Here is a 25,779-nt window from a genome sequence, read left to right on the forward strand (position 1 = left end):
TAAAAACCCACTCCACTCTCTTACACACACTCCACACTCAAATTGTGTTGTTGTCTTAACTGTATTTTCTCTGTTGCCGGAATTTCGGCGATTTTTAGGGTTCCGGCGTAAAATTAGGGTTCCGGTGAAGAAAAATGATTTCAGATCTAGCAACAGAGATCTTTATTCCGGTGTGCGCCGTCATCGGAATTATATTTTCTCTTGTACAATGGTTTCTTGTTTCTAAAGTTAAAGTTTCCACTGACCGACACGTCAACAATGGCGGAAGTGCTAAAAATGGCTTTAATGATTACTTGATTGAAGAAGAAGAAGGTGTTAATGACCAAAACGTCGTCGCTAAATGTGCTGAAATCCAAAACGCCATTTCTGAAGGTGAACAAATTTTATCTTCTTTTTTAATCTTAGCTTCTCATTATTATTATTTTGCTCTGTCTAATCTTTAATCGAAAGTCATACGACATCTACAATAGATATCGAATATATCTGCTTCATACTACAACATTTTGTTTTGTTCAGATCTAAATATTTATATATACTTCACCACCCTTTCACTATCTCTTATGATTTTTACGTTAAGGTAAAATATAGTCACGTATGATCTTGTTAGATTTGTCTCGATTTGAATAATTTTAAAATTGGCAAGCGTGAAAGCTCTGTTGTTGCAATAGAAAAAAGACGGTAGTATGATTTTAAGTTATTAATTAATTTTGTGTTTGTTGCTATTTCTGAGATTTATAAAGTGGAAATACTTTGGATCGGAGGTTAGATCTGATTTTATGTTTATGTAGATTTTTTTAGTTCTAAGTTTGTAAATTAAGGTGGTCGTTGTTGAATTTTATTTTATTATTTATTTTGAGATGTTTTGCCGCTCAAATGTTGTTTGTAGTTTACTTAATGATTGTTGTCACTTTCCAAATAAAGAAGGATTTGGTTGCTACTTTCGATGTTGTCGTAGTATGTTAGTTCAATAGTTTGTTCTGTATCTAAATTGTTCACGTGTATTGCACGTGATATGCTACTTCAAAATTTTGAGTTCTGACAAATTACTATAGTGAAAGTGTTAGTAATTGGGTGTGACCTTCTTTTGCTGGGATTGGTACATTGCAACTTTTACCAATTTTTATCTGATTTACCTGATATAAGTGAATTAAGATCTTTAGGAAAATTAAGTAGAAGAAAAAGAGAAAATCTGAATTTCCCAATTGCTTGGGATTTTTGGTTAGTTGATTTCGAGTCCAGATCTTCTACACCATCGATCTTGTTGTAATGATATGCCCATATTCGATATGGGGCCAATATCATGGCATTTATGTAATTTTTATGACAAAAATAATGTTAAAAAATTATAATTTTTTAGTTTTTTATTTTTTATTTTTTGGGAGCTTGTTAGTTGAAATCTTATATCATATCAGCTAGCTATTAAATCATATCCGAACTACATCTAATCATATCAAGATCCGATATGTACAAAGTGTGCACATATCGGATATGGGCAAATACTTTCTCATCGATCTTGTACCAGTTGTGTGTCACTTTTTTTTTTGTAATTTGTTGTGATTGCTATTGCCATCCAACTTACACACAAGTGGTACACGAATTGTGGGACATTTGGAGTGAAGATTCGAACGTGTGTATTTACTATTTACGGTTTGGGGTTACTTTGTAGATAAACTGAGATGCTAATGCTGATTCGTTCACTACCTTAGAATTTTTTTTTGGGTTAAGGAAGAATATGCTGGAATTATGATATAATTGAATGAAGGCCCTGTAAGCGATGTAGTTCATTCAAATAATTTAGCCTTTGGATATCATATGAAAGAAAGTTGGTCTTTTTAATTTTATTCGAAGTTAAACAATTTTTTTATAGAAATTAGCCTTGAATGAAGAAATGAATGAAAATTCTAAATTTCTATTTGCTTTACCTATAGTGGTTATTATAAATAACAAGTAATGAACTATTAAACTTCAGAAGGAAATGTGTAGTGCATTGTAAGAAATGTAATTTATCTTCATTATCTGCTAAAGTCCTGCTGTCCTGCATTTCTTGTGTGGTTATACTTTATCTTTTTCCGTGTCTAAATTGCTATTTGTCTGTATTGTAATTTACTTTTGTTCTTCTTATCAGGTGCAACATCCTTTCTGTTTACGGAATACCAGTATGTGGGGGTGTTCATGTGTGCATTTGCTGTCCTCATCTTCGTCTTTTTAGGATCTGTGGAAGGCTTTAGTACAGAAAGCCAACCATGCACTTACAGCCCTTTGAAGAAGTGCAAACCTGCATTGGCTACAGCTCTTTTTAGCACCGTCTCTTTCTTGCTTGGTGCTATCACTTCTGTCGTCTCTGGTTTCCTAGGAATGAAGATTGCTACTTATGCAAATGCAAGAACAACCTTAGAGGCTAGAAAAGGTGTTGGGAAGGCTTTCATTATTGCCTTCAGATCTGGTGCTGTTATGGGTTTCCTCCTTGCGGCCAATGGTCTATTGGTCCTTTACATTGCCATTAATTTGCTCAAGCTGTATTATGGCGATGATTGGGAAGGTCTTTTTGAGGCTATTACTGGTTATGGTCTTGGTGGTTCTTCAATGGCCCTTTTCGGTAGAGTTGGGGGAGGTATCTATACTAAGGCTGCTGATGTAGGTGCTGATCTTGTAGGAAAGGTTGAAAGGAACATCCCAGAGGATGATCCAAGAAATCCAGCTGTAAGTGTCTTTCTCGTTTATGAATTAGGTCTCTGTTTTGGCTTAATTCTCACAACTACTTTCTGTTGTTTTAGGTGATTGCTGACAATGTCGGTGACAATGTTGGTGATATTGCTGGGATGGGTTCTGATCTTTTTGGTTCTTATGCTGAAGCATCATGTGCTGCACTTGTTGTTGCCTCCATATCCTCCTTCGGCATCAACCACGAGTTCACTGCCATGTGTTATCCGTTACTTATCAGTTCCATGGGGATCATAGTTTGCTTGGTCACAACTCTCTTTGCTACTGATTTCTTTGAAATTAAAGCGGTCAAAGAAATTGAGCCAGCACTGAAGAAGCAACTCATTATTTCAACTGTTCTTATGACCGTGGGAATTGCAATCATCACTTGGATTGCTCTCCCATCCTCTTTCACCATTTTCAATTTTGGCACACAAAAGGTCGTCCACAATTGGTAAGATTGACCATGTATTCTATCTATCTCTAGTTTTAAGTAGTTGGACACCTAGTAAACCAGTCCTTAGCTACCACATGAAGGCCAATAGGTTACTTGTTCAACTGCCATAGGTTAATTTCTTTGTGGGTCGATCCCCTCACTTGCATTGTACTTGTGGGGCGTTGACTAGATTTTCTATATGCCCCCCCTAAGGGTCTAACTGTTCTCAATTTTCTTTGAAAGCATGGGGTTCAAGTTATTGATAGGCTCTGAGTTGTTTGCTTTTGGAAGTTCCCATATTTGGGCAGATAAACCAGAGGTCACATTTATTACAGTTAGCAATGTCGGAAAACAATCTAAAATGTGGTTCACTTTTGTGTCGGAATTATCATGGCTACTAGGATCTTTTAGGCTTTTCTGCCATACTCATTGATATTAGTATATAAAAGTAGAGCTCTGTGTCTTTGATTATCTATGATCAAATTTTCCAGAGCTAGTTCTTGAAATGATACTTGAATATAGTATTATAGTACTTCATCTTAATTCACCAGTAGTTGATTTGCTATTCATGGTTTTCTCGTACATGACTTAAGCAAAAATTATGTGCAGGCAACTGTTCCTATGTGTATGTGTTGGTCTTTGGGCTGGACTCATCATTGGTTTTGTAACAGAGTACTACACCAGTAATGCATACAGGTGAGCCATTTCGCCTGGAGTTCTAGACGTCTATTTTAGTGTGAATGTAATTAGATTAATCGACTTTAAAACCCTTTTTAAATTTTTTTTTCTTGCAGTCCTGTGCAAGATGTTGCTGATTCCTGCCGGACAGGAGCTGCCACAAATGTTATTTTTGGTCTAGCCCTGGGTTACAAATCTGTCATCATTCCCATCTTTGCTATAGCTGTCAGCATCTTTGTCAGTTTCAGTTTTGCTGCCATGTATGGTGTTGCTGTTGCTGCCCTTGGAATGCTGAGCACCATTGCCACTGGTCTTGCCATTGATGCTTATGGTCCAATCAGTGACAATGCTGGAGGTATTGCTGAGATGGCAGGGATGAGCCACCGGATTCGTGAGAGAACCGATGCCCTTGATGCAGCAGGGAACACAACTGCTGCCATTGGGAAGGTATCTTCTCATTCCTAAGAAATGCATTGGTCTTTTTCTGCACAGAACTCAATGCTGGTTGTTGATTTTCCCTTAGCAATGCCTCATATTCTGTTCTAGCCAATGTTTTGCATAGGAACTATGTATCTCTTTGGATCTCCTTGGTTCCAAGGATCATTTTATTGTTTGCGAGCTTTTGCATCTATATTATAAACGCTGTCCAACAGCAATACAGTATAATGTGGTTTCTAATGGGATTAAACTGCATAAAAGAATCAGTTAACGATACATGGTTAATGTGATAGGTTCTCATCTTATATATTTCTTCTTGCAGGGATTTGCTATAGGATCTGCAGCTCTGGTCTCCTTAGCTCTGTTTGGGGCCTTTGTCAGCCGTGCAGCTATTTCAACCGTTGATGTTTTGACTCCTAAAGTTTTCATCGGTTTGATTGTTGGTGCCATGCTTCCTTACTGGTTCTCTGCCATGACTATGAAGAGTGTGGGTAGTGCTGCTCTTAAGATGGTGGAGGAGGTCCGCAGACAGTTCAACACCATCCCTGGTCTGATGGAAGGAACTGCCAAGCCTGATTATGCCACTTGTGTCAAAATCTCTACTGATGCATCTATCAAGGAGATGATCCCACCTGGCGCATTGGTCATGCTCACCCCACTTATTGTTGGAATCTTCTTTGGTGTTGAGACCCTATCTGGTGTTCTAGCCGGATCCCTTGTTTCTGGAGTCCAGGTAACGCTTGTTCCTTTTTAGCTGTATCAGTTTACCATCATATTACCTCTATACTTAGACTCAAAATGAGAGTGATGCTGGAATCTTTTCTAATTTCTGTTCAACTTGCATATGAACAGTGAAAAAGGTAGTATATGAATAGTGAAAAAGTTAGCGTATGAAAAGTGAAAAGATCAAAAGTGTTGCAAGTATTTCGAAAAGGAGAATGTTGTAGATAGAGAGTGGAAAGGACATGTAGAGAACCAGTTTATGGTGTAATGGTCTTTGAATTAATGGGTCTTGGATTATATTTTGCAGTTGCAGCATTCGTATAATACTTCCTTTGGTTGAGATAAATCCAACATCTTGCATACTATTTTTTTGTGTTAATTGTGTATTAGTCTAAAATTACCAGTCAAGGTTAGTATATAAATAATGCGAAAGGCAAATTTTGCAACTAAAATATAGGTGGTATATTTTTGCCTCACAGAGTAATGATTTAATTTGCTCCTTTGCTATTAATTTCTTTCTTGCTTAACAATCTTTTTTCGACTGACTGGTAACAGATAGCAATATCTGCCTCCAACACTGGTGGTGCATGGGACAATGCCAAGAAGTACATTGAGGTATAGTCTTAAAAGCTAGAGGGCACCTAAGTAGTACTAGTGAGATTTATTTTCTTTGATACGAAGTAAAAGTGAGATTTAAGATGTACAACATATTCTTTTGAGTTAATGTCGATCTTCTTTGCTATTCTATATTATTAGGCTGGTGCTTCAGAGCATGCAAGGAGTCTTGGACCAAAGGGGTCTGAGCCACACAAGGCAGCAGTCATTGGTGATACCATTGGTGACCCACTCAAGGACACCTCAGGCCCTTCATTGAACATTTTGATCAAACTTATGGCCGTTGAGTCTCTTGTTTTCGCTCCATTCTTTGCAACTCATGGTGGTCTGTTGTTCAAACTATTTTAAGAGGATGCCAAATGTGTATTCAACAGGAAGGTCAATTTTCGAGCTTCTCTTCAGTCTTTATGGGCGAATGCAGAATGCGCATTAAGCAGACATCCTGTTGTACTCATTTCTATCATGGCTCAGTTTTTGCCCCAATTTTTTGGGTTTTGTCTGTTAGTTTTGGTAGAGGTAAGGATGATTGTTGTCACTTATGATGATTGTAGGAATGATTATGCATTTCGAGTTTAGAGGAAAGAAAATTCTGCGGTTAGGGGTTACCTTTGTTGTAGGAAAGGTTGATAGATCAACCACCAATGTTGTTAGATCGGAATGAGCAAAATGTTGCCATCTTGTTGAGGTTATAAATTTTGTTGGCTTCTTTGTAACATCGATGATTTGATGTATGGTGTCTTATCGGTTATTTTGAATCACGAGTATTTTGAAGGTATTTTACCTTTATAGTATTTTTGAAAATTACAACCAACGGTTAGAAATCTTGAAAACCTCTCTAGTATTCCGATATTGTGTTTTTTTATAGAGTATTTTTCAACTTTTGGAACAACCATATATTCTAGCACCTGTCGTCTGCAGTAGGAATTCTACAACTCATTCTTAATTTTGTATGAGCAAAATTTTTTAAGTTATTGTCCTTGGGTGTTTGGTGGTACCATTTGGTTGATTATATGTGTTGGTTGGTTGTTTGGTGGTACCATTGGGTTGATTATTTGTGTTGGTTTTCTATCCTATTTTTATAGTTTGTGGTACAATCTACATATCACTAGGTAGCATATCGCTATTGCCTATTTATGAAGATCTGAATCTTTTGATATTTTCTCAATTTCCAACCATTTATAACATGGTTAAAAGTCTCTCAAATAGCTAAAGTACTCGAATACCCTAATCCTCCTTCCTACACGATTACGTTTTCCTCTCCTCCAAAAACACGATTATATACGCTTAATGGTACAAGTTCATGTTTACATCATCAAAATCTCATTAAGGTTTAAAAAAAATGCACCTTTGTCACAAGTTTTCTCAGTTTCAATCTTTGATTAATTGTTGTTTAGAATAATTTCAAACTTAATTTTCACATTCAAACTATTCTATATACTTGCTAAATCTCATTTTATTACAATATTTTCAGTTTTGGTATTATAAACCGTCAATTATATAACTAGCCTTTGTGTTTCATATGTATGGAAAAATATAGTCATGACTCACATGAATCTTTCTCAATTGTGTACTTTATTAATATTTAATTTTTAAAGTTTTTATCAAAACATAAATAAAGATATAAATCGTGTAAATTGTGCATTAGTAAACGTGAAAATGGAAGTGTTTCAATTTGTGGTTCTATGCAACATTTTTCTTTTATCTAATTCTTCATAACAAAATTTCATTTGTAATGTTTTCGAATTAAGGATTGCCCCCTTAGTTATAGATAACTAAGAATGTTAGTGGGACATGTTTTGTGGAGACCTGCCCCACATCCACCCCAATTAAATGGGAAAGAGGGTAAGAGCACCATTATTCATGATTGAAAACAAAGATCATCCCACTCTCTTTCTAACTTTCTCTCTCTAAAAAATAACATCCCACAATCTTTTTCCACTCATCTCCTTAACCATGAACCATTTTTCAATCATCCCAACTACTTTTTCCTCTCTCTCTTACTTTTTGACCCCACCCAACTACTTTTCCCTCTCATCACCCAACTACCATCATACAATATTTTTATTATTTACTTTTTAGTGATATGAAATATTAATTACTAATTGATATTTTATTATTAATTAATTAAAAAAATAAAAATAAAATTTTAATTTTAATTATCATTTTAATAATTAGCGTATGTAATTAGTGTTTTCATTAAGTAATTAAATAATGATATGAGACACAATTAGCATTTTTAATATAATTTTAAGAACGAAATACATAAAATGCTACATTGGTGCGACAATTACAAACTTAATTACGAAAAAAAGTGAATAAAACTTCTCCACATCAAAATTTCAAACTTAATTAGCATTGCCACCAAATTTCTGACATGTATTGGCAAGTCTACTCCAACGACCTTTCAACATAGCAGCATTTCTTGGAGCAATTTTTGTTGGGTGTGCTATTCTTCCTGCCTCGAAAGCTTCCCAAACTTTTCCCCAGAAGACATTTTTCCTTTGGTTCGTCCCACTCACCTTATCAAGAGTCGTGTTCGTAAATGCGGAGATCAGGAGTTCATCTTCATGTTCACTCCAAACCCTCTTACCACAAGAACCATCAGAATCATCATCTTCACGGTATGATAGGTTGACATTTTCAGATGGGGATTCATGGTAGAGGTTATCATATTGAGGAGAATAATTTTAAGAATTTCTTATATAATTAGGATGATTAGGATCCATAATTATAAGAGTTTGAAATTAAAGAGCAATGGAAGAAGAGTTAGAACAAATAGAAGAAATTAGTGAAGAGGGAGAAAATTAAGTGTGCCCAAAATATAGCAAAATGGGTCTCTATTTATAGATCTCGAAAAAATAGAGCCGTTGGTATTTTTTTTTTTTTTATTTATATTTTTTAAAATATAACCGTTGTAAAATTTACAACGGTTATATTTTACAAACCAATAACAACGCGACACTTGGCAGCATGCATGACAAATGTCACGCTGCAACTGGCGCTGACACGCGTGTCAGCTGCCAGCTGCAGCGTCAGCAAGCCAAATTTTTTTTGGCTGAGAACGCAGCAAAACGCTGCGTTTTGCTGTTTCTCAGCCAAAAAAAAATTAACAATTGATGACCTGGCTGTGGGTCCCAACCCCACGGCTGATCATCTATTCAATCGTTCCATCCCTTTTTTTTCCCACTCACCTTCAATCACTCCACAATCTTTATTTCAATTGTGGTTAAGGCCCATTTTTTCTCAATCACCTCCATGATCTTATTTTCCAATCATGGTTAATGGTGCTCTAAATATGTCGGTTGATGGGTCCGGTATGAATATTAAATTTTACTCACCTGTACCCACCCATTTCCTTTTCTATATTCACCTATTTAATGAAAGACAACTAAATTAAAATTAATAATTTATGAAGATTCCCATACAAAATATATTTTTTGCGTTGTTTTTCTTTCGATTTGGTAGCCTCTATGGTAAGAGTATCAAGCAAATATTGCAAGCGGGAATCCCCACCATGGCGGCAAAAATTGCTTCATATCTCTTCAAACTTATCAAGCCTATTAGTAGAGGATACATATTTATTCTTTATTATCCTTGTAAATGTATTTTAGTTATGATAAGATTTTGTTATTGTAAACCTTCTCTCCATATCAGTTTAGGATACATATTTATTATCCTAGTGATTTTAGGTATCCTAATTATTGTAGACTTTACTGTAAACCTCTATATATAATGTGATCAATGAACTTCATAACTCAAGATTACGCAGTTTTACCAAATCTAACATTCAGCAAAAAAAATTAGTTCCTGCGCAGTATGCAGAATCAGACGATGGAATCACATACCCACCTCCCAATTCTTCCAGACCATCTGATAGTGGAACAAATACTGTTTAGACTTCCAGTAAAATCCCTAATCCGCTTCAAATCTGTTTCTAAGCATTGGTTTTCCATAATTTCAAGTCATAAATTCGAAAAAACCCACCTAAAATTCTCCTCTTTCTGTCCTCAAGTTATCATGGTTAATGATTATATAGTTGGAAAGAAGTACTATTTGTTATCCTTATCTAACGAATGTACCAATGTGAAAGAATCAGTTGAATTGGAGTGTAAGTATAAACTCATGATCGCACCGCCTCGTCAATCTACTGTTGTGATAGGATCCATTAATGGTCTGGTGTGCTTGTATGACCAAGTTTCTTGCTTTTATCTATGGAATCCTGCAACTCATCAACGTCGCAAGGTTGATAATCCTTTTTATCAGTATCCTATACGTGATTATATTAAGGGTGTCGGATTTGGTTATATATCTTCCATGGATGATTATAGGATAGGGTGCATTAGTTGTTCATATGATGAGGAAGTGTATCATGTTGATGTTTTTTCCTTGAATGCTGGAAAATGGAAAAGAACAGCGACTTTAGATGAGGATTATTATTTCTCAATGGCTAGGACAAATATATCAGTGTTAGTTAATGATACTATATACTGGCCTCCACACCTTCTAGATGGTTTGCAAGGTAAGGAAAGCCACATTGTTGGGTTGAATTTAGTTAGTGGGCAATTGAAGAAGATTCAATTGAATGATTTGGTGATTGGTTACAACAACGTTGACGTATTTCAGATGGAAGGAGGTTTATCTTTGGGTGGGATTAGCTATTTGAACGGTTATCATATTTGTGATGTTTGGATGTTGAAGCAACATGATAATTGCACTTCTTGGGAGAAAATTTTTTCTCTCAACATTGGGAAAGACACAAGGTTGATGTATCTCTTTGAGACGGGGAAGTGTTTCGTGGGAGATTATTATGAGAAACTTAAGCTACTTGACCCTAGTAAAGGTGAACAAAATTCTGTTATTTGCCAAGGATCTAAAGAAGGTACTCTCACTTCTATCACTGATGTATGGGGTTATGTTGAGAGTTTGATTTCGCCTTTTGGGAGAACCAAGCATGATGAGGATGAAGATTATTATTAGATTTAAGGAATTTGAGCAAGAAGCATAAAACATATGATTTGTGTCATTCTATATTTAGTTGTTCCTGTAACATCTTTTTATTTTATTTTTTGTGGAGTTTGAATGTTACAAATACCAGCTAGTTACTGGATATATAACTATTTTAAATTTCAAGTTGAAGTTTGTTAAACACTCAATTTTCAATATTATGTTGGGATCAGAATGAGCAAAAATGTTGCTATCTTGTTAAGGTTATAATTTTGGTTGGCTTCTTTATAACATCGATGATTCGGTGTATGGTTTTCTATTAGTTATTTTAAATTACAAGTGTTTTAAAGGTGTTTTAACTCCAAGATTTCTCAAAATTACAACCAAAGGTTAGAAATTTTCCTCTTATTCTCTAATTATGTAGAGTTACTGAAGCTCGTTCTTTTGGACTAAAAGTAACATAACCAAACTGAATTGAATTGAATTGAACTGCAGAGAGTAACTAAACTGAATTAAAGTGAAAATAAGTCCAAAAGAACAGGATCTTACACATCTTTTTTTTTTTTTTTTTGAAAGAAAGGAAAGGGATTTCATTAATATTTCGCCAAACGGCACTTACAAGTCATTTCTGAAAAACATAAAATTCTAATAGAAATACATATCACCCTAGAAATGTAAACATCGCAGATTTGACTTAATTTTGCCTTAATAAAAATCTTCATCTGAAGCAATGCAATCTGTGAGTTCGCTCTGGTTCGGCATACGATCTGCAAATGCGGAAATTTTGGGATGAACGTACTCCAATAGTCTTCCATAATTTTACAGAAGTTGTGAAACCCTAATTCTTCAGGTTGAATCTCGAACTTCAACCAATGAGAATAATTTATCATACCTAAAAACAAAAGAACCATACTCATAACTCCCATAGGGGAGAAGGAGATTTCCAAAACAAAAACTAAAAACCCCATAAAAGGGTTTGAGAAAATCTCATAAAGAGATACTAATTTATTGAACAAAACAAGAAAATGAACTAAAAACTGAAAATAAAAGGGAAAAGGGGCTTACCATGGATGAAAACATCCATGGCAGCCCCCTAATTGATGAAGAAGGGGTAAAGGAGGCTAGGTTTTAGAGAGAGAAAAGGAGAGGGGAGACTAGGTTTTTAGGATCTTACACATCTTATTAAACACGAGAGGTTAAGTAACGAAACAAGGAGAAGCCATGTCAACAATGTATTATTTAATTTGTCCCTGATTGTGCGAAATCCCCCACCTCAAATTCTCCTCTTAATTCCTCAATGTCGTTCCATCTCGTGTCAAAAACTTTGATAAACTTCAAGTATATTAGATACTAGTTTTGAAGCACGGGTTATTGTTTAAGAGGTGCGCTAGAGGTGGCCAATGAACAGTTTGGGCCACGAGTTTTGTGAGCTAGTTTAGTGGGGCAATTTGCTCGACTCACGACAGTCCGATCGAATCTTTCGCGGTGCATGTAGTGGGTTGGCGAGTACTCATGGCTTTAGTGGGTTGGACTGGGTTGGGCTATCAGTTTTTCCCACAAAATACACCTGTATAAACAAATTAATTAATCACGAGTCGATGAATACTTGTTAATAGTATAGTATTGTATATAACCTTTATTGTATAATTATGGCCTTGGTAATTTTTGTTATCATAATATTAAATATTTTACACTTGGAAAATAATTTAAATATAACACTTAGTAATTTTCTTGATAAAAATTGTTTATTTTTATCATTACATCTTACTCATTATAATATACACTTTCACACTAATTTAAAGAAAAACAAATAAAAATGTCAACGATTTCATGAGTTGGGCTAATCCTTGAGTTAGACGGTTTTACTGGCAGGGTTTTATAGGCTAGACTAAAAACAATCATCCAATGACCCATCCAATAATTTCACAATTTTGGATCAAGCTGTTCAAGGACCTGATCAGCACATCCATGAGCCGGATTAGGTTGGATGGACTGGATTATCCCGCACTGTGGGCCACCTCTACGGAGCGGTGCGCCACGCAAGCGGGCATTATTTTCCAACGTTCTCAAAATTTTTGCAAATTGCCAGCTTCCCGCCCATTTTCTCCATCCCCATTTTTTTTGCCCCCTTTTCCTTCTTCTCAAATCTCAAAATCTTCTTTCTGCGATACAATCTCACAAAGTCCAACTGTAAAAAATTCCCCTCTTTTATATGTTCAACAAACTCAATTTTGGCAATTCCATTATTTCTTTCTCAATTCGATGAACTAACTAGAAGCACAAACAACTAGAAAAAGAAATTAGGTTAAGTTATACCAGCAGCAGCTGCAGAAAACTCAAATTTCGACGAATTTCAGGTGGCGCAAACAAGTAAGTGTTGTTATTTAGCGATTTTGCACTTAGGGTTTTGAAATTGGGGATTTCTCTGTTGTTCTGAATGTTTGCGTTAATGGTGCTAGGTTTTGGATGGATATGTTAATTCATGAAGAACAAGAAGCTTATAAATTATGAGGTAATTATCTATTTTTGTATGTGTTTTGATATTTATTGTGAGAAATGGAGGAAAAATGTTGCTTATTTTAGTTGTTTTGTAATGCAGTGGAAAGGGTTTTATTGCTGGTGAAGAATGCAATAAGAAGCATCCTAAAGTTAATTGGGCTGAGCATGTAAAATCACATAATAATTTTGCTACTCAAAATAAGTTCTTAACCTCTAATTTTCTTTTCTCGCTACCTACACAAAAGGCACATTCTGAAGACAGGTAAATTTCTGTAATTGTTTCATCAATTATTTGTATACGATTCTCTAGTGTAATGTAGGGTTTATTTCGTTGAATGTTCAGTGCGTTGGAAATGTGACGATCGAATAGTTTGAAAGGTGGAAGTTTAAAAGTTATGAAGGGAATGATTAGTTCCATGGAAGAATGGGTGTATAATGAGACGTGTATCTTGTTGTAATACACTACACTTGCTTTAGTTCTAGAATTTTTGCTAGGAGATTTGAAAAGTATGATGTTTTTGTATATTAAGAAGTTAATCAATGCCTGCAGTGGCAATAGTCTGCTCGATCATTTTGCTAAGCTTCTGTACTACTGTTATCTTTATCTGTGGCTGCAACATAGTTAATGTGGTGTATTCGTATAATGGTTCACGGTAGCTAAGTTCTGGACTACATGATGATGTCATATAGTACTGGCGGTCCAATTTGTTATAGAAAAGGATAGAATCAGCTATCCTTTTGTGTTATTACATTGTGGATTTGGCCTCCTGGGTACATATCTGTTTTCTTCAACTTGTATTATAAGTATATATGCTCACCATACTCATGGGTTCTATGTTCCTTCTTAGGATGATGGGCTGCCAAGTTCAGAGTATTGCCAGATCACAAACGGAACAGGTAAAAATTCTGCTTGGCTAGAACTATATGTTATAACGGCTGGATTTAATGATAATTGGAATTGCCATTCACTATCTAGTCTATAGATTGTAGACTCTTTCCTGTTTTCAATTGACTGTTGGCTGTTCATGTGGTATTTATTTGTCCGATTCTCCTCCCTTCCCTTGCTCTTTCTGCGTGTGACATTTTCATGGCACATGGAGGTAGTTTAGGGCTGTCTCCTTTGATTCAAGATGACAATTAAGCTTTGGAAAGGTCTCTTTTAGCATATTGGTGTTTATCCAAACTTTTTGTGTCATTTCTGGCAGGCTTGGAAGGCCCTCTCGAACCTTCAGCTCGGTTGCAGGAGCTTTGTCAGGCCAGGGAAAACTGTACTGCCAGTGAAGGATGTAAATGCCTTTCAGATTGCTGGAAGACATACGGTGCCAAATAACTCACATTATAGCAGCATAAAAAATTCTGTAAATCAGCAATTGCATCATAAAATTGGTGAAAGCAATGATAAAAGCGGAGATCCGACAAGGTATTATGCTACCTCAATTCCAACGTATGAGGCTTCTGAAGCTGGAAAAGCTATTGATGACCAAAACAAGAGAGAGAGAACAGTGTTGCACAACTCTCGTTTACCAATTCCTGAAGGTTCATGGCATTATAATGTCAAGGCCATAAGTGATAGCAAAGGGCCGGACGAGGCAATTACCGATGTCGTAAATGATGATGATATCCTCGAGGTAATCTAATGTATAATTTGACATCATTATTTCATCTGGAGCTGCTTGAAGAGGAGTATAAGCCATTCTTCACGTTTTTTTATATGATGAGGCACTTATGTTTGTTACGAACCTCAATCAATGTTAAAACAACATATGATGACCATGAACTGTCAGCTTGTTACCCTCATGTTCAATGGCATATCATGAATCTGTTATTCTTATTAAATGTGGTAATTTGACTGGTGAAGATTTTGCTTATGATTGCCGAAGATGAAAGAAAACTATGATTATTATTTAAGATTTTCGGTTTACTAATCAAATGGTTAAGCTGAATCTCTGCTATTAGAAAACTATGAGCTTTTGTTCATAATTTCTAGTCTAAGGAATGTGCCTGGCTTTCAGAACATTGATGTTGACCAAATAGTCATGGAGCACTACCAATCAAGTTGTACTCCTCAGCCTACTGGTTCCAAGCCTCTACAAGTTACTCCAGTGGCAGCTAAACATGATATTCTGAGACATGACGGAACCTTGCTGCCTCCAGAATTGTGCTGTAATTGCAGTCATGGAACTCAGGTGTTGTGTTTTTGCCTTTCTCTTGTTGTCATAATTTGCTGCAATAGGAACTAAGCGGCGAGGACTGAGGTGATAAACTTTGGAGTGAGCCACTTTATGTCAATGGAAGATAATAGTTTCTTATATAAGAACGGACCTATTTCACCATTGTTCTGGCCTTTGTTTTTTGTATTTCACAGCTAGGACTCTGTCCAGAAGGGGCAAATCATCTGCAAGAGATGAAAGATACGTTAATTTCCATATCAAATGAACTGCTTGACAATTTGGAGTTAACTCCTGAGAGAATGGAGACGCTTCGCCAGGACAGGTTTGTAGATAACTCTCCTCACAACCCCCGCTATGCCCCTGACCCAACTATGTGCAATGCAAATAGTTTTCGTGGTTTTGTATCATGGAAAAATATCAATTATTTTCTTAAGAAAGGATTTTATCAGACATTTTACTGTTACATTTAAAGGTTCTCCTGTTTAGGTTGCAGCTAAATAAGCAAATTCAGCTTTTGGAGACTCAAGTCCGCAATTCTGCTATTGATATAGAGAGGCAGAATTCTCAATTTTCTGCATCAACAGCAAATGTAAGGGGCTTTTATCATGAAACACCTCAGGCAACCTTTAGGTCGTCGAATGGAAATGGTACACCTCAGACAACCTTTGGATCTATGAATGGATATAATACACCTCAGGCATCTGGCTACAGAGCAGTTCCAATGAGATTAGATAACCAGTTCAATAACTTTGATGAGTCAAGTGGCTATAATCATTGTAATGCATCATCAGTTCCGTTCACTTCTATGGAGAGATTTGATTTTTCATCAGCTCCCATGGTGAGAGAGCCTTTTACACCCATGGTTGTTGATGTAAATTACATTGAAGGTTCAAGTGACAAGAAATGGAGTAGCAGGGACTTCCCATGGACGAAGAAGTTGGAGGTCATTACTTGCATTCATTTGAGAAATTCATTCCCGACATGGTTATGTTTGACTGTTACCTAAAAGTCCTCTTTCAGGTTAACAACAAAAAGGTGTTTGGTAATCATTCTTTTCGACCCAATCAAAGGGAAGTAATCAATGCAACCATGAGCGGTCATGATGTTTTTGTTTTGATGCCTACTGGAGGAGGAAAAAGTTTGACATATCAAGTACGTATCCTCTGTCGAATATTTACACGAGTTCTTTTGTTACTTTTGTGATGTCAAAATATGTAATCAGTTACTACATTGTAGACTTGTTAGGCTTTTGCTTTTGTTATTCGTACTGTCATAACATTCTCACTTTAGGATGTAATGCACTCTATTTTTTTAGAGCTAGTTTTTCCTTTCTGTGCTATCTCATATTTCAAGTCTTTAACATGGTAATTGTTGTTCTTTCAGCTTCCTGCTCTAATTTGTCCAGGAGTAACACTAGTAGTATCACCGCTTGTTTCTCTCATCCAAGATCAGATTATGCATCTTTTGCAGGTGATTTTCTTAACTTCCTTCCCTTGAAAGCTTGACATTGAGATACACAATGATCATATATGATTTACTAATAGCAATCTGTGGATGGCCTGATAATTGGTGAAAAAGCTTCATTTTCTACCAATTTAGTTAACCAAATGAACCAACATTAGGTAAGGGGTGAAAGAGCCCGTGAGTGATTACACACGTGTAAGGTGTCAGTAATCATCTCGGATATCCTCATATTCTGGACTTGTCGGGTGTATGTCAGCTGCTTGAACTGTAGCAAGCTAGCATGTAGACGACATATGAAGATTTCATTGAAGTTCTTTTGTGGTTACAGCTAAGCTAACTTTACTTTTCTCATCGCAGTAAATCAATGACAGCTATATGTACTCTTTGTTTTTTAATAAATGCCAATAATGGAAAGTTAAAGACTTAAAGTTAACAATGCACTGAATCAAGAACTAAAAGCATTTATCACAGAAAGGGGGAAAAGGAATTCCTCACTGCTGGCTAGTATTGACCCAAGTTAGTTTTCCCTCATTTATGTCATCAAACAAAGAGTAAGTTGGGGACTGTGTTCTCTTTGTCTTTAGGAATATATAATATCTGTGTGTTATGGAGTAGAAACCTCTTTGTTCCTCTAAAGTGAATAGGAAGGGACTTTCTTGCAGAAGCTGGAAAGATGTAACCAGGTTAGCAGAGGGTTAAGAGACTATATGCAAATAGAGGACTAGCAGTCTAGGAGTGCCCTGAGTGGAAACTAATAAAAGAAAGAGAACTAGTAAATCATGTATGGTTGAGGCTTGAAATTTATAGCATGTTATTTTTTTTAGGGCCACATGACTGTGACTCCGTGAGTATGGCTTTCATATGCGATTGAGAAAACAATAGATTTAAAATGTTGGAATCTTTCAAAACTTAGAACCTGTCCTTTTGTATTTTGGCAGTTGTGCATAAGGGAATACTGGTAAGTTCTAAACTTGTAATCCATAACCTTGTTTTGATATCACCAGTGATTATAAAGGATAAATTGGTGAATGAAAGTATGCATTTTTTCTTTTAATAGATATATTCTACATGAGCATCTTGATGTTTTCAATGTGTAGGAATTTGTACTTTTGAGAAGTTGGTTGGTTTGTTATGTAGAGGATGTTTGCATTATTGGGGGTCCTAGTGAAGTCAAACTTGATCAGATTGGTTTGGAATCCAAGAAACAAGTTCTCTTAAAAAGTTCATGTGTTCTGATGAATCTAGACTCCAAAAATGCAATTTAACGCTGAATAGTGCTTGGGAAATCCTTTTTATTTGGGTTTTGTTTTACTATACTTCAACCTTTTTTTCGTTGTACCATTTGCTCTTTGCACTTTTGTCAATGCACACCTTTGGGCATTAACATCTTTTATTAGGTGTAAGTAAAACTTATGAAAGTTCGATATTTTGAAATTATATGTTGTGACGAATCCCACAAGATTTCATATGATTGTTTCTTCTTGCGTCTAAAAATACAAGATGGTCAAATGGAAATTATGAATAGTTGAAAGAAGCAAATGGTGGAACTGAAAAAATAAAGTATAATTAATTAAATTCTTTATTTTGAGGAAGGATATGTGCTCGTCTCATGTTGGTTGAATCGTGCTCTGCATATAAACATGCTCCAGTGAGCTTGACGTCTCATATATTGATATATAAGTATATAACAGTTCATTTATCAGGAGCACGAATTTTCAAATGTCGTGACTTATGAGTTTTCAGTCTTCACTACTTGTCAAAGGCTCAAAGCACTCTTATATGACTTCGAAGAATCTGAATCTCTTGCTCATCTAACTTTTCTGTTTTGTATGTTTTTGCAGTCTTCATTCGTCCATTTAACCTTACAGTTTTCATTTGTTCATTTAACCTTGCAGTTTTCATTCGTTCATTTAACCTTGCAGTTTTATTGTAACTTGACATGAGTGATTTATTAGGCAAATATACCAGCAGCTTACTTGAACGCCAACATGGAATGGAGTGAACAGCAAGAGATACTTAGAGAACTTTGTTCAGATACTTGCAGATATAAGCTCATATATGTTACGCCAGAAAAAATTGCCAAGTGAGTATCAGCTGTCCTATGTATTACATGTCTATAGTGATACTGAAAAAAATTGATCAATTGCCCCTTTTAACCGTTCTTATTCATGCTTGCAGAATATTAGTTTAACGGTTTTCTCAACAGGTACCCCTATGATTTTTCAAAATTCATGGGTACCCCTGCTTTTTAAAAAATACACCAGGTACCCTTACTTTGGGGGTAAAATGTACGAAATGCCCTTAGTGATTAACGGTGTCAAGTTTTCGTTAGTCATTAGGGTTAATTAACCCTGTTAACCCTAATTAAATCCTAATTTCTAACCCTACCCTAACCCCCTTAACTTCAAACCCTAACACTACCACCACCCAACCACCACCTCCTCTCCCTCTCCCCTACTCCCGCAGCATCCCCTTCCCCTGTCGATTTCCCCACCCCCGCAGCAGCCCCCCCTCCCCCGTCGATTTCCTCACCCCCAACCCTACCCCCTCCAGCAACCCCCCCTCCCCCTGCAGCCGACCGAAAACTTCCATGGGAACACAACAGACCCCTCGCCCCATTCCCTCCACAACAGACCAAAGAAATCTCAGGTGGCGCCTCCTTATCTCACTCTCTCTCCTTCGACACCAATGGCATATTTCAATTGTTTTTTTTTCGAATTTTACCTAGATTTAAGTTAGCTCTGAATTTTTCGACACTAATGGAGGGTGCGGGGGTGGGGGAAAGGCTGCGAAGAGTGGGGAATTCAACGGGGGTAGAGGGAGGGTGGGGGAATTCGACGAGGGTGGGGGGAGGAAGAGTTCGACAGGGGTGGGGGAGGGAGGGGGAGTTCGACAAGGGTGGGGGGACAGGGCTGCTAGGGTGGGGGGGAAGGCTTAGGGTTAGGGGGTCAGGGTTAGGGCATAGGTTTAGGAGTTTAGGGGGTTAGGGTTAGGGGTTAATAATGGTAAATAAAGCTAATGGAAACTTAACACCGTTAGTCATGAAGGGCATTTCGTGAATTTTATTGAAATAGTAAGGGTATGTGGTGCATTTTTTTAAAAAGCAGGGTACCCCTTGAATTTCGAAAAACCAGAAGGGTAATTGGTGAAAAAACCGTTGGTTTAATGAATGCTGCTAGCATGGAATAGTCTTGATTTCTTCTTCATGCATCCTTGACAAAAGAAACATAGAACTCTTTGATTATAGACCTTGTTGACATTGTCAACTCTGTGAACTTGGAACTCTTTGACTTATCAGAACCGAGGTCATCAACTCATAACCCACAAAAGAAACATAGAACTCTTTTCCTTCAAATTGTACATGGTGATGATATGCAGAATTGGGTATGAGAAAGTTTTATGGCTCTCAAGTAATGCCTAACAATTCGCAAATGACGTATCATTGTTTTATTTGATATCATATTACAAAGGATTTCTTTTCGATGTGAATGTAGAAAATAGTATTGATAAAGGAGGGTAACCAGGATTCCTTTGTGGCTTGTGAGGGGAGGGTTTTGCATCACACGTGTAAGTGCCTCAAAGAGAAAATTTATCTGCTGGCAGGAGTGATGTTTTCCTGCGGCATTTGGAGAAGCTATATTCGCTTGAGTCACTTTCCAGGATTGTTATTGATGAAGCCCATTGTGTCAGTCAGTGGGGACATGATTTCAGGCCAGATTATCAGGTATTATTTTCGAGTTCGGAATGGATGTTCTGCTGCTAGGCTTCCCTTCATCACAGTCTTATTGTTTACTGTTTTCTATTGGAATATGTCCAGAGTCTTGGTATCTTGAAACAGAAGTTTCCAACCACGCCAGTTCTTGCTTTAACTGCCACTGCAACAGCTGTTGTCAAGGAAGATGTTGTGCAAGCACTTGGTCTTGCCAATTGTGTTGTTTTTCGGCAAAGTTTTAACCGTCCAAATTTGTCGTAAGTCCGGCTGAATGCTCATCTTCTCGGCAGGGTTTTAACTGATGAAACTATTAATTATTTCATCTCATGTGTTATAAAATTCAGGTATTCAGTTATCCCTAAAACAAAAAAGTGTGTGGAGGAAATCGACAGCTTCATCAGAGAAAATCACTTTGATGAATGTGGTATTATTTATTGCCTTTCCAGAATGGACTGTGAAAAAGTTGCTGATCAGTTAAAGGTCTGTGTCTTTTCTATGGTTTTATTACTTTTATAGTTGCATGTGGACAAATTTATTTGTTATAGTTCAGGCAGAAAAGGTTTTGAACTGCTTATTGTTGGTTTCATCGACGCACCTAGATGGTAGTTATGCTTCATTCTATTTCAAAATCACTGCTAGAATATAGTTCATCATATCCTGAATTATTTTTGAAGCTGTTTGATTATTGCAAACGATTATCTACTCTTAATTTCGTTGGCACAACAAATTTTGTTTCTGTTAATCACAATTAATCAGTTCAAACTTTTTTATGTTGTTCAGGAGCGTGGACATAAAGTAGCATTTTACCATGGCAATATGGAAGTTGCCCAACGTGCTTTTGTTCAGAAGCAATGGAGCAAAGATGAAATTAATATAATATGTGCAACTGTTGCTTTTGGAATGGGTAATTTTTTCTGTTGATTGGTGCTTGGTGGTTTTAGCATAGCCTTTGCTAGCTGTCATCTGACATCGTAATTAAACTGTAGGTATCAATAAACCAGATGTTCGGTTTGTGATTCATCACTCCATTCCAAAATCTATTGAAGGCTATCATCAGGTTTCACTAAACATAGTCTTTTACCCTGTTTCGATCATCAATGCTGTAGGATAATATTGACTATATGTCTAGTTCCGTTTTGTGAACTCTTAATTTATTTATCTGAAAGGTTAAGAGTAGCCTTGTTACTTTCAGGATGACTTGTATCAGCTTGTGTCCTATCCTATAAATTATCAGTTTGTTGCAATGCAGAGCAGTCATACTAATCTATTTCTAGAGTTTATGAGTTATCCATAAGTTATACTAATATATTTCTAGAGTTTGAGTCCATAAGTCATAATAATATATTTCCAGAGTTTATGAGTTGTCTGTAATGTTTTCTAGAGACCACGAGTGCTTGAATTTCTTTTTGCTCATCACTGGGGATGCATTAACAGTCTGATTAACAGAAAGTATGAATTTTGAAGCACTTGAGCTCTTGTTAGATGTATCTAATGTTTAAGCTCAAGTTTTCTCTGCTTAGCTTCCAAAATAATTTGAATTTAATTGGGTAAAGGTGCATAAAATAGAAGCTATTTATGTTGATACAAGATCCTTTACTTTGTCACTAACAAAGAATTTCATGTTAGGAATGTGGTCGTGCTGGCAGAGACGGACTACGTGCATCTTGCATGCTGTTCTACAGTTACAGTGATTATGTAAGTCCTAGTGCATGGTTTTGTTTCGATGACAAAATTTCTATGAATAACCATATTCCTTCTCATTTGGCAAAGCGTGCGTTTTTTTAGATGTGTTTTTCCTGTTTCCATTTTTATTTGTATATTGACTGTTTAACGTTGTCCAGATTCGTGTCAAGCACATGCTCAGCCAGGGGGTAATTGAGCAAAGCGCATCTTTATCTATGCATAATCGTTCGAATTCATCAAGTTCTGGGAGAATAATTGAAACTAACATAGAGAACCTTTCACGCATGGTATATGATCTTCTGTGTGTAAATTGAAGTTTTTGCTTTACACAAGTTTTTGGTTTCTCTTTTTCCGTATTGCTTTGCAAAAGTCTGATAAGTCAATCTAATTTTGCAGGTGAGCTATTGTGAAAATGAAGTTGACTGTCGACGTCTTCTACAGCTTGCTCACTTTGGAGAGAATTTTGACCCTTCTCACTGTAAAAAAACATGTGACAATTGCTCTAAGATAAGAAGTTCTATTGAGAAGGATGTTACACATGTTGCAATACAATTGGTCAGTGAACCTTCTGAATTTGTTGTATCTTTCAGTCAAAAAGATGAATTTACATAGTGATGCAGCTGGTGTTTTGTGTAGGTGGAGCTTGTAAGGTCAACAGGACAGCATTTCTCATCAGCTCACATCTTGGAAGTCTTCCGGGGCTCCTTAAGTCAATATGTAACAAGTTCATGCATTCCAAATACTTGGTTTCTTCATTTTTTTTCTTGCTTAGGTGATGTCTTTCACATCTAATTTTGTGTTGAAATCCAGGTCAAGAAGCACAAGCATAATTCTCTGAAACTTCATGGAGCAGGAAAAGGTTTGGCGAAGGGTGAAGCTTCAAGAGTGCTCCGTCACCTTGTTGTAGAGAACTTTCTTGTTGAGGAGGTCAAAAAAAGTGATTTATATGGATCTGTCTCATCAACTCTAAAGGCATGGAAGTCAAATTAAATCCCAGTTATTCAATCTATTTATTGCGTGTGTAAAACTTTGCCCTAGTTTAAAGGCATGATGGGGAATATTCATTGAACTTACTATAGATGCATTCTTCACTTGGTTTCAGGTCAACGATAGCAAATGTAGAGTCCTTTTCTCTGGCAGTGAAAAGATCATCTTAAGGTCTGGCCTCTAAACCAAATTATTCATTTGGTGACAGATTCTTACATATGTGAGGTCAACCTTTTGAAAATTTACGGTCATGGGTTGTGCTCTCGACCACATCTCAAACCTGTGATAGATTTTCTTGGGATCGGCCTTTTTGGTAGACCATTTTTAGCTTGAGTTTCCCATAATATGTTCATTTAACAAGTTCAATTGTTGGAAATTAGATTTGAATAGGTGTAGAATTGCAACTAGCATTAAGAAAGTTAATATTTTGTTGTAAAGTCCTTTTTTCAGCTGAGTAATGAGCATCTGTGTATTGGACTGTGTTGTATGCTGACATTTGACATGTACACTTGCAGATTTCCTTCAACCACCAAAGTATCAGCATTGAAATTAACCAGGGCTGAGGCAACAGCGGCCAAGTCCATGTCCTCTTTGGGGAAAACAAGTCCCCCGCAAAGTAACACTTCTAAACCTGAATCAGATTATGACGTGGTATGATTCAAGTTCTCCCTTTTCATTATGAATTTTTGGCTCCATTTCTGCAGCACTAATAATTGATTGTCTTAAATACTTATCCAGAATCTCGCTGCTAAATTGTACTCTGCTCTTAGAAAGCTAAGAATGGCCCTCATGACAGAAGGTGGAGAAAGGCTCATGGCACATCACATATTCACGTAAGCATGGTCTAATTACTGGATCCATTTCAGCATGTCTCCTTTTTATTGTTCTATTGCTTTACTGTTAGATTTCAATATGCTACTTAGGATTAACGATTTTCATCTGAGAATATAAATTGCTGCGTATAAACTCACTTAATTTGATTGCTTTAATGATGAATGGAAATCCTAGTATAAAATTCTCCCTAGGTACTGTTCGCGCATTTATTTGACGTTTTCTTGCCCTCACCTCCCACCCAAAAAAAGGAAGAAGACTCATCGTAATGTATAATCTGTGGTTGAACCAGGAATGCGACATTGCATCATATCGGCAGGAGGGTACCTCGAACCAAAGAAGAACTACTAGAAATAAATGGCATCGGCAAGTAAGTTATGCTTTTAAATCCTTGCATATAGGAGTATTATGTTTTCCTATCCCTGTCTTGCAGTTTATCTGTCATTCACCCCTAGGCTCTCTAATCTTCCATTTTCATTGTCATGTAGTATAAAGCTGAACAAGTATGGTGATCGTATGCTGGAAATCATTGAAGCTACGATCAAGCAGCATTATAAGATAGATAAAAACAGCAGCAGCAGTAATGAGAGCGCAGATTCAATAAAAAGGAGAAGAGAGGCTGCTGCCAAGGTTTCGAATGGTATCTCTAACGACAATGAGGATGACCTGACGGAAAGCACTGGGAGATCAAAGAAAAGAGCTGTCCAAGCCAAGAACATTGCTGAAGTCAAACCCTTAGACATTGATGTATTTAGTGAATGCTTGGATGATGTTGATCTTGATTTTGATGACTCAGTTTACGAGACTCTGACTAATGGGTCGAATCCAAGGGGTGAAACTAATGCTAATGGAAGAAAGCTGCCTTCGTGGTCAGGACAAAGCAACATGTAACTCAGCTAGCCTAGAAATGTTACAATTATGTTCTCAAATGTGTTAGTGTATGTATATAGATGTAGATTTCAGCTTAGGCTACCCCGTTTATGAGGCGAAAGATATACTGGACGGTTGGAAATGAAGTTCTGCTGATGTATTTAGCCAAAGAAGATAATGTCTATAAAGCTTTTGAGCTCGCAGTCAACTTGTATTGGTAAGACATCCAACCAATCATATACTACTATGACATCCTTGTTTTTTTTATTCATATGAGCCACGAAGGCAGTATAAAGTACAAAGGGGAGGAGGGATTCGAACATGTGACCTATTGTTCACAACATCTCAATTTTAGTTACTAGGCCAAGACATCCTTGTAGCGGGAAACGGATTAATTTGTTAGCAAAGTTGATTGCTGATATGATGCATTTTTGACAATTAGTTGTAAACAAGTCACAGTGATGTGGTTGAGATTTAATCTTAGGTTTTGAAATACGGCCTCAAAAAGCTCTTGATATGTTTCATCTTTCAACCGAGGCTCATTTTCTATACACCTCAAAATCATCATCAAATCCTTTTTACATTATTCAAAAACCTAAATTTAACATCTATGTAGCTTAAATTCGTTCTTCCAGTACATATATCAAACGTACATATATGCTATGATCTTTATAACTTATATTCCTAAGTAAACAATACTATGAATACACTGTTAAAGACGAGTACACCACGTATGCCACCAGAAAGAACTTTTTAAAATATTCTAATAAGAAAATTAGGAAGAACATCTATACAGGAGGAAATGTTACAGAAAATCAATTTCAGTGAGATGTCAAATTTATTTTGTGCATGCAAACAAAAAATACCAATTCTATAGATTTTACTAATAGAAAACTACTTAATATTTAAGTTGGGGGTGGATAAGCGTTGCCATACTTGCCACTCGCAATAATTGGGAGAAGTAGGTTTGCAACGAGAAAGTGCAACTATTAGTGTCCAACCATCTGAGTCTTCTAAAAGATCAGGTT

General features: G+C 36.5%; 3 protein-coding genes across 4 annotated transcripts; all 3 read left to right on the top strand.

Moving 5' to 3' along the window:
* Nucleotides 1–6,345, top strand: LOC104904547 (pyrophosphate-energized vacuolar membrane proton pump 1). Its single transcript, XM_010692825.4, has 8 exons — nt 1–372; nt 2,126–2,700; nt 2,775–3,154; nt 3,746–3,832; nt 3,931–4,261; nt 4,575–4,985; nt 5,531–5,590; nt 5,732–6,345. The coding sequence occupies exons 1-8, from the start codon at nt 135–137 to the stop codon at nt 5,936–5,938; spliced, it is 2,289 nt and encodes a 762-aa protein (XP_010691127.1). The 5' UTR covers nt 1–134; the 3' UTR covers nt 5,939–6,345.
* Nucleotides 6,346–9,607: 3,262 nt separating this feature from the next.
* On the top strand, nt 9,608–10,567 carry LOC104905028 (F-box protein CPR1-like). The gene has a single exon (XM_010693472.1). It carries the CDS (start codon nt 9,608–9,610, stop codon nt 10,565–10,567), a length of 960 nt encoding a protein of 319 aa, XP_010691774.1.
* Nucleotides 10,568–12,601: 2,034 nt separating this feature from the next.
* On the top strand, nt 12,602–25,029 carry LOC104904548 (ATP-dependent DNA helicase Q-like 4A). Of its 2 annotated transcripts, XM_010692826.4 has the most exons (26): nt 12,602–12,904; nt 12,994–13,046; nt 13,134–13,295; nt 13,882–13,930; nt 14,239–14,661; nt 15,046–15,219; nt 15,399–15,526; nt 15,691–16,147; nt 16,225–16,356; nt 16,588–16,674; nt 18,624–18,751; nt 20,272–20,392; nt 20,486–20,637; nt 20,725–20,860; nt 21,161–21,284; nt 21,367–21,437; nt 22,007–22,075; nt 22,222–22,350; nt 22,460–22,618; nt 22,700–22,780; nt 22,874–23,035; nt 23,166–23,221; nt 23,566–23,701; nt 23,789–23,883; nt 24,174–24,251; nt 24,370–25,029. In XM_010692826.4, the coding sequence occupies exons 2-26, from the start codon at nt 13,042–13,044 to the stop codon at nt 24,770–24,772; spliced, it is 3,717 nt and encodes a 1,238-aa protein (XP_010691128.1). In that variant the 5' UTR covers nt 12,602–12,904; nt 12,994–13,041; the 3' UTR covers nt 24,773–25,029. The 2 variants fall into 2 exon arrangements, with proteins under 2 accessions (XP_010691128.1, XP_057247838.1); XM_057391855.1 differs by lacking the exon at nt 13,134–13,295 and having other exon boundaries at nt 12,603–12,904.
* Nucleotides 25,030–25,779: the final 750 nt, after the last annotated feature.

Source organism: Beta vulgaris, chromosome 9 (assembly GCF_026745355.1).
Source record: "Beta vulgaris subsp. vulgaris cultivar EL10 chromosome 9, EL10.2, whole genome shotgun sequence".
Lineage (NCBI taxonomy): Eukaryota > Viridiplantae > Streptophyta > Magnoliopsida > Caryophyllales > Amaranthaceae > Beta > Beta vulgaris.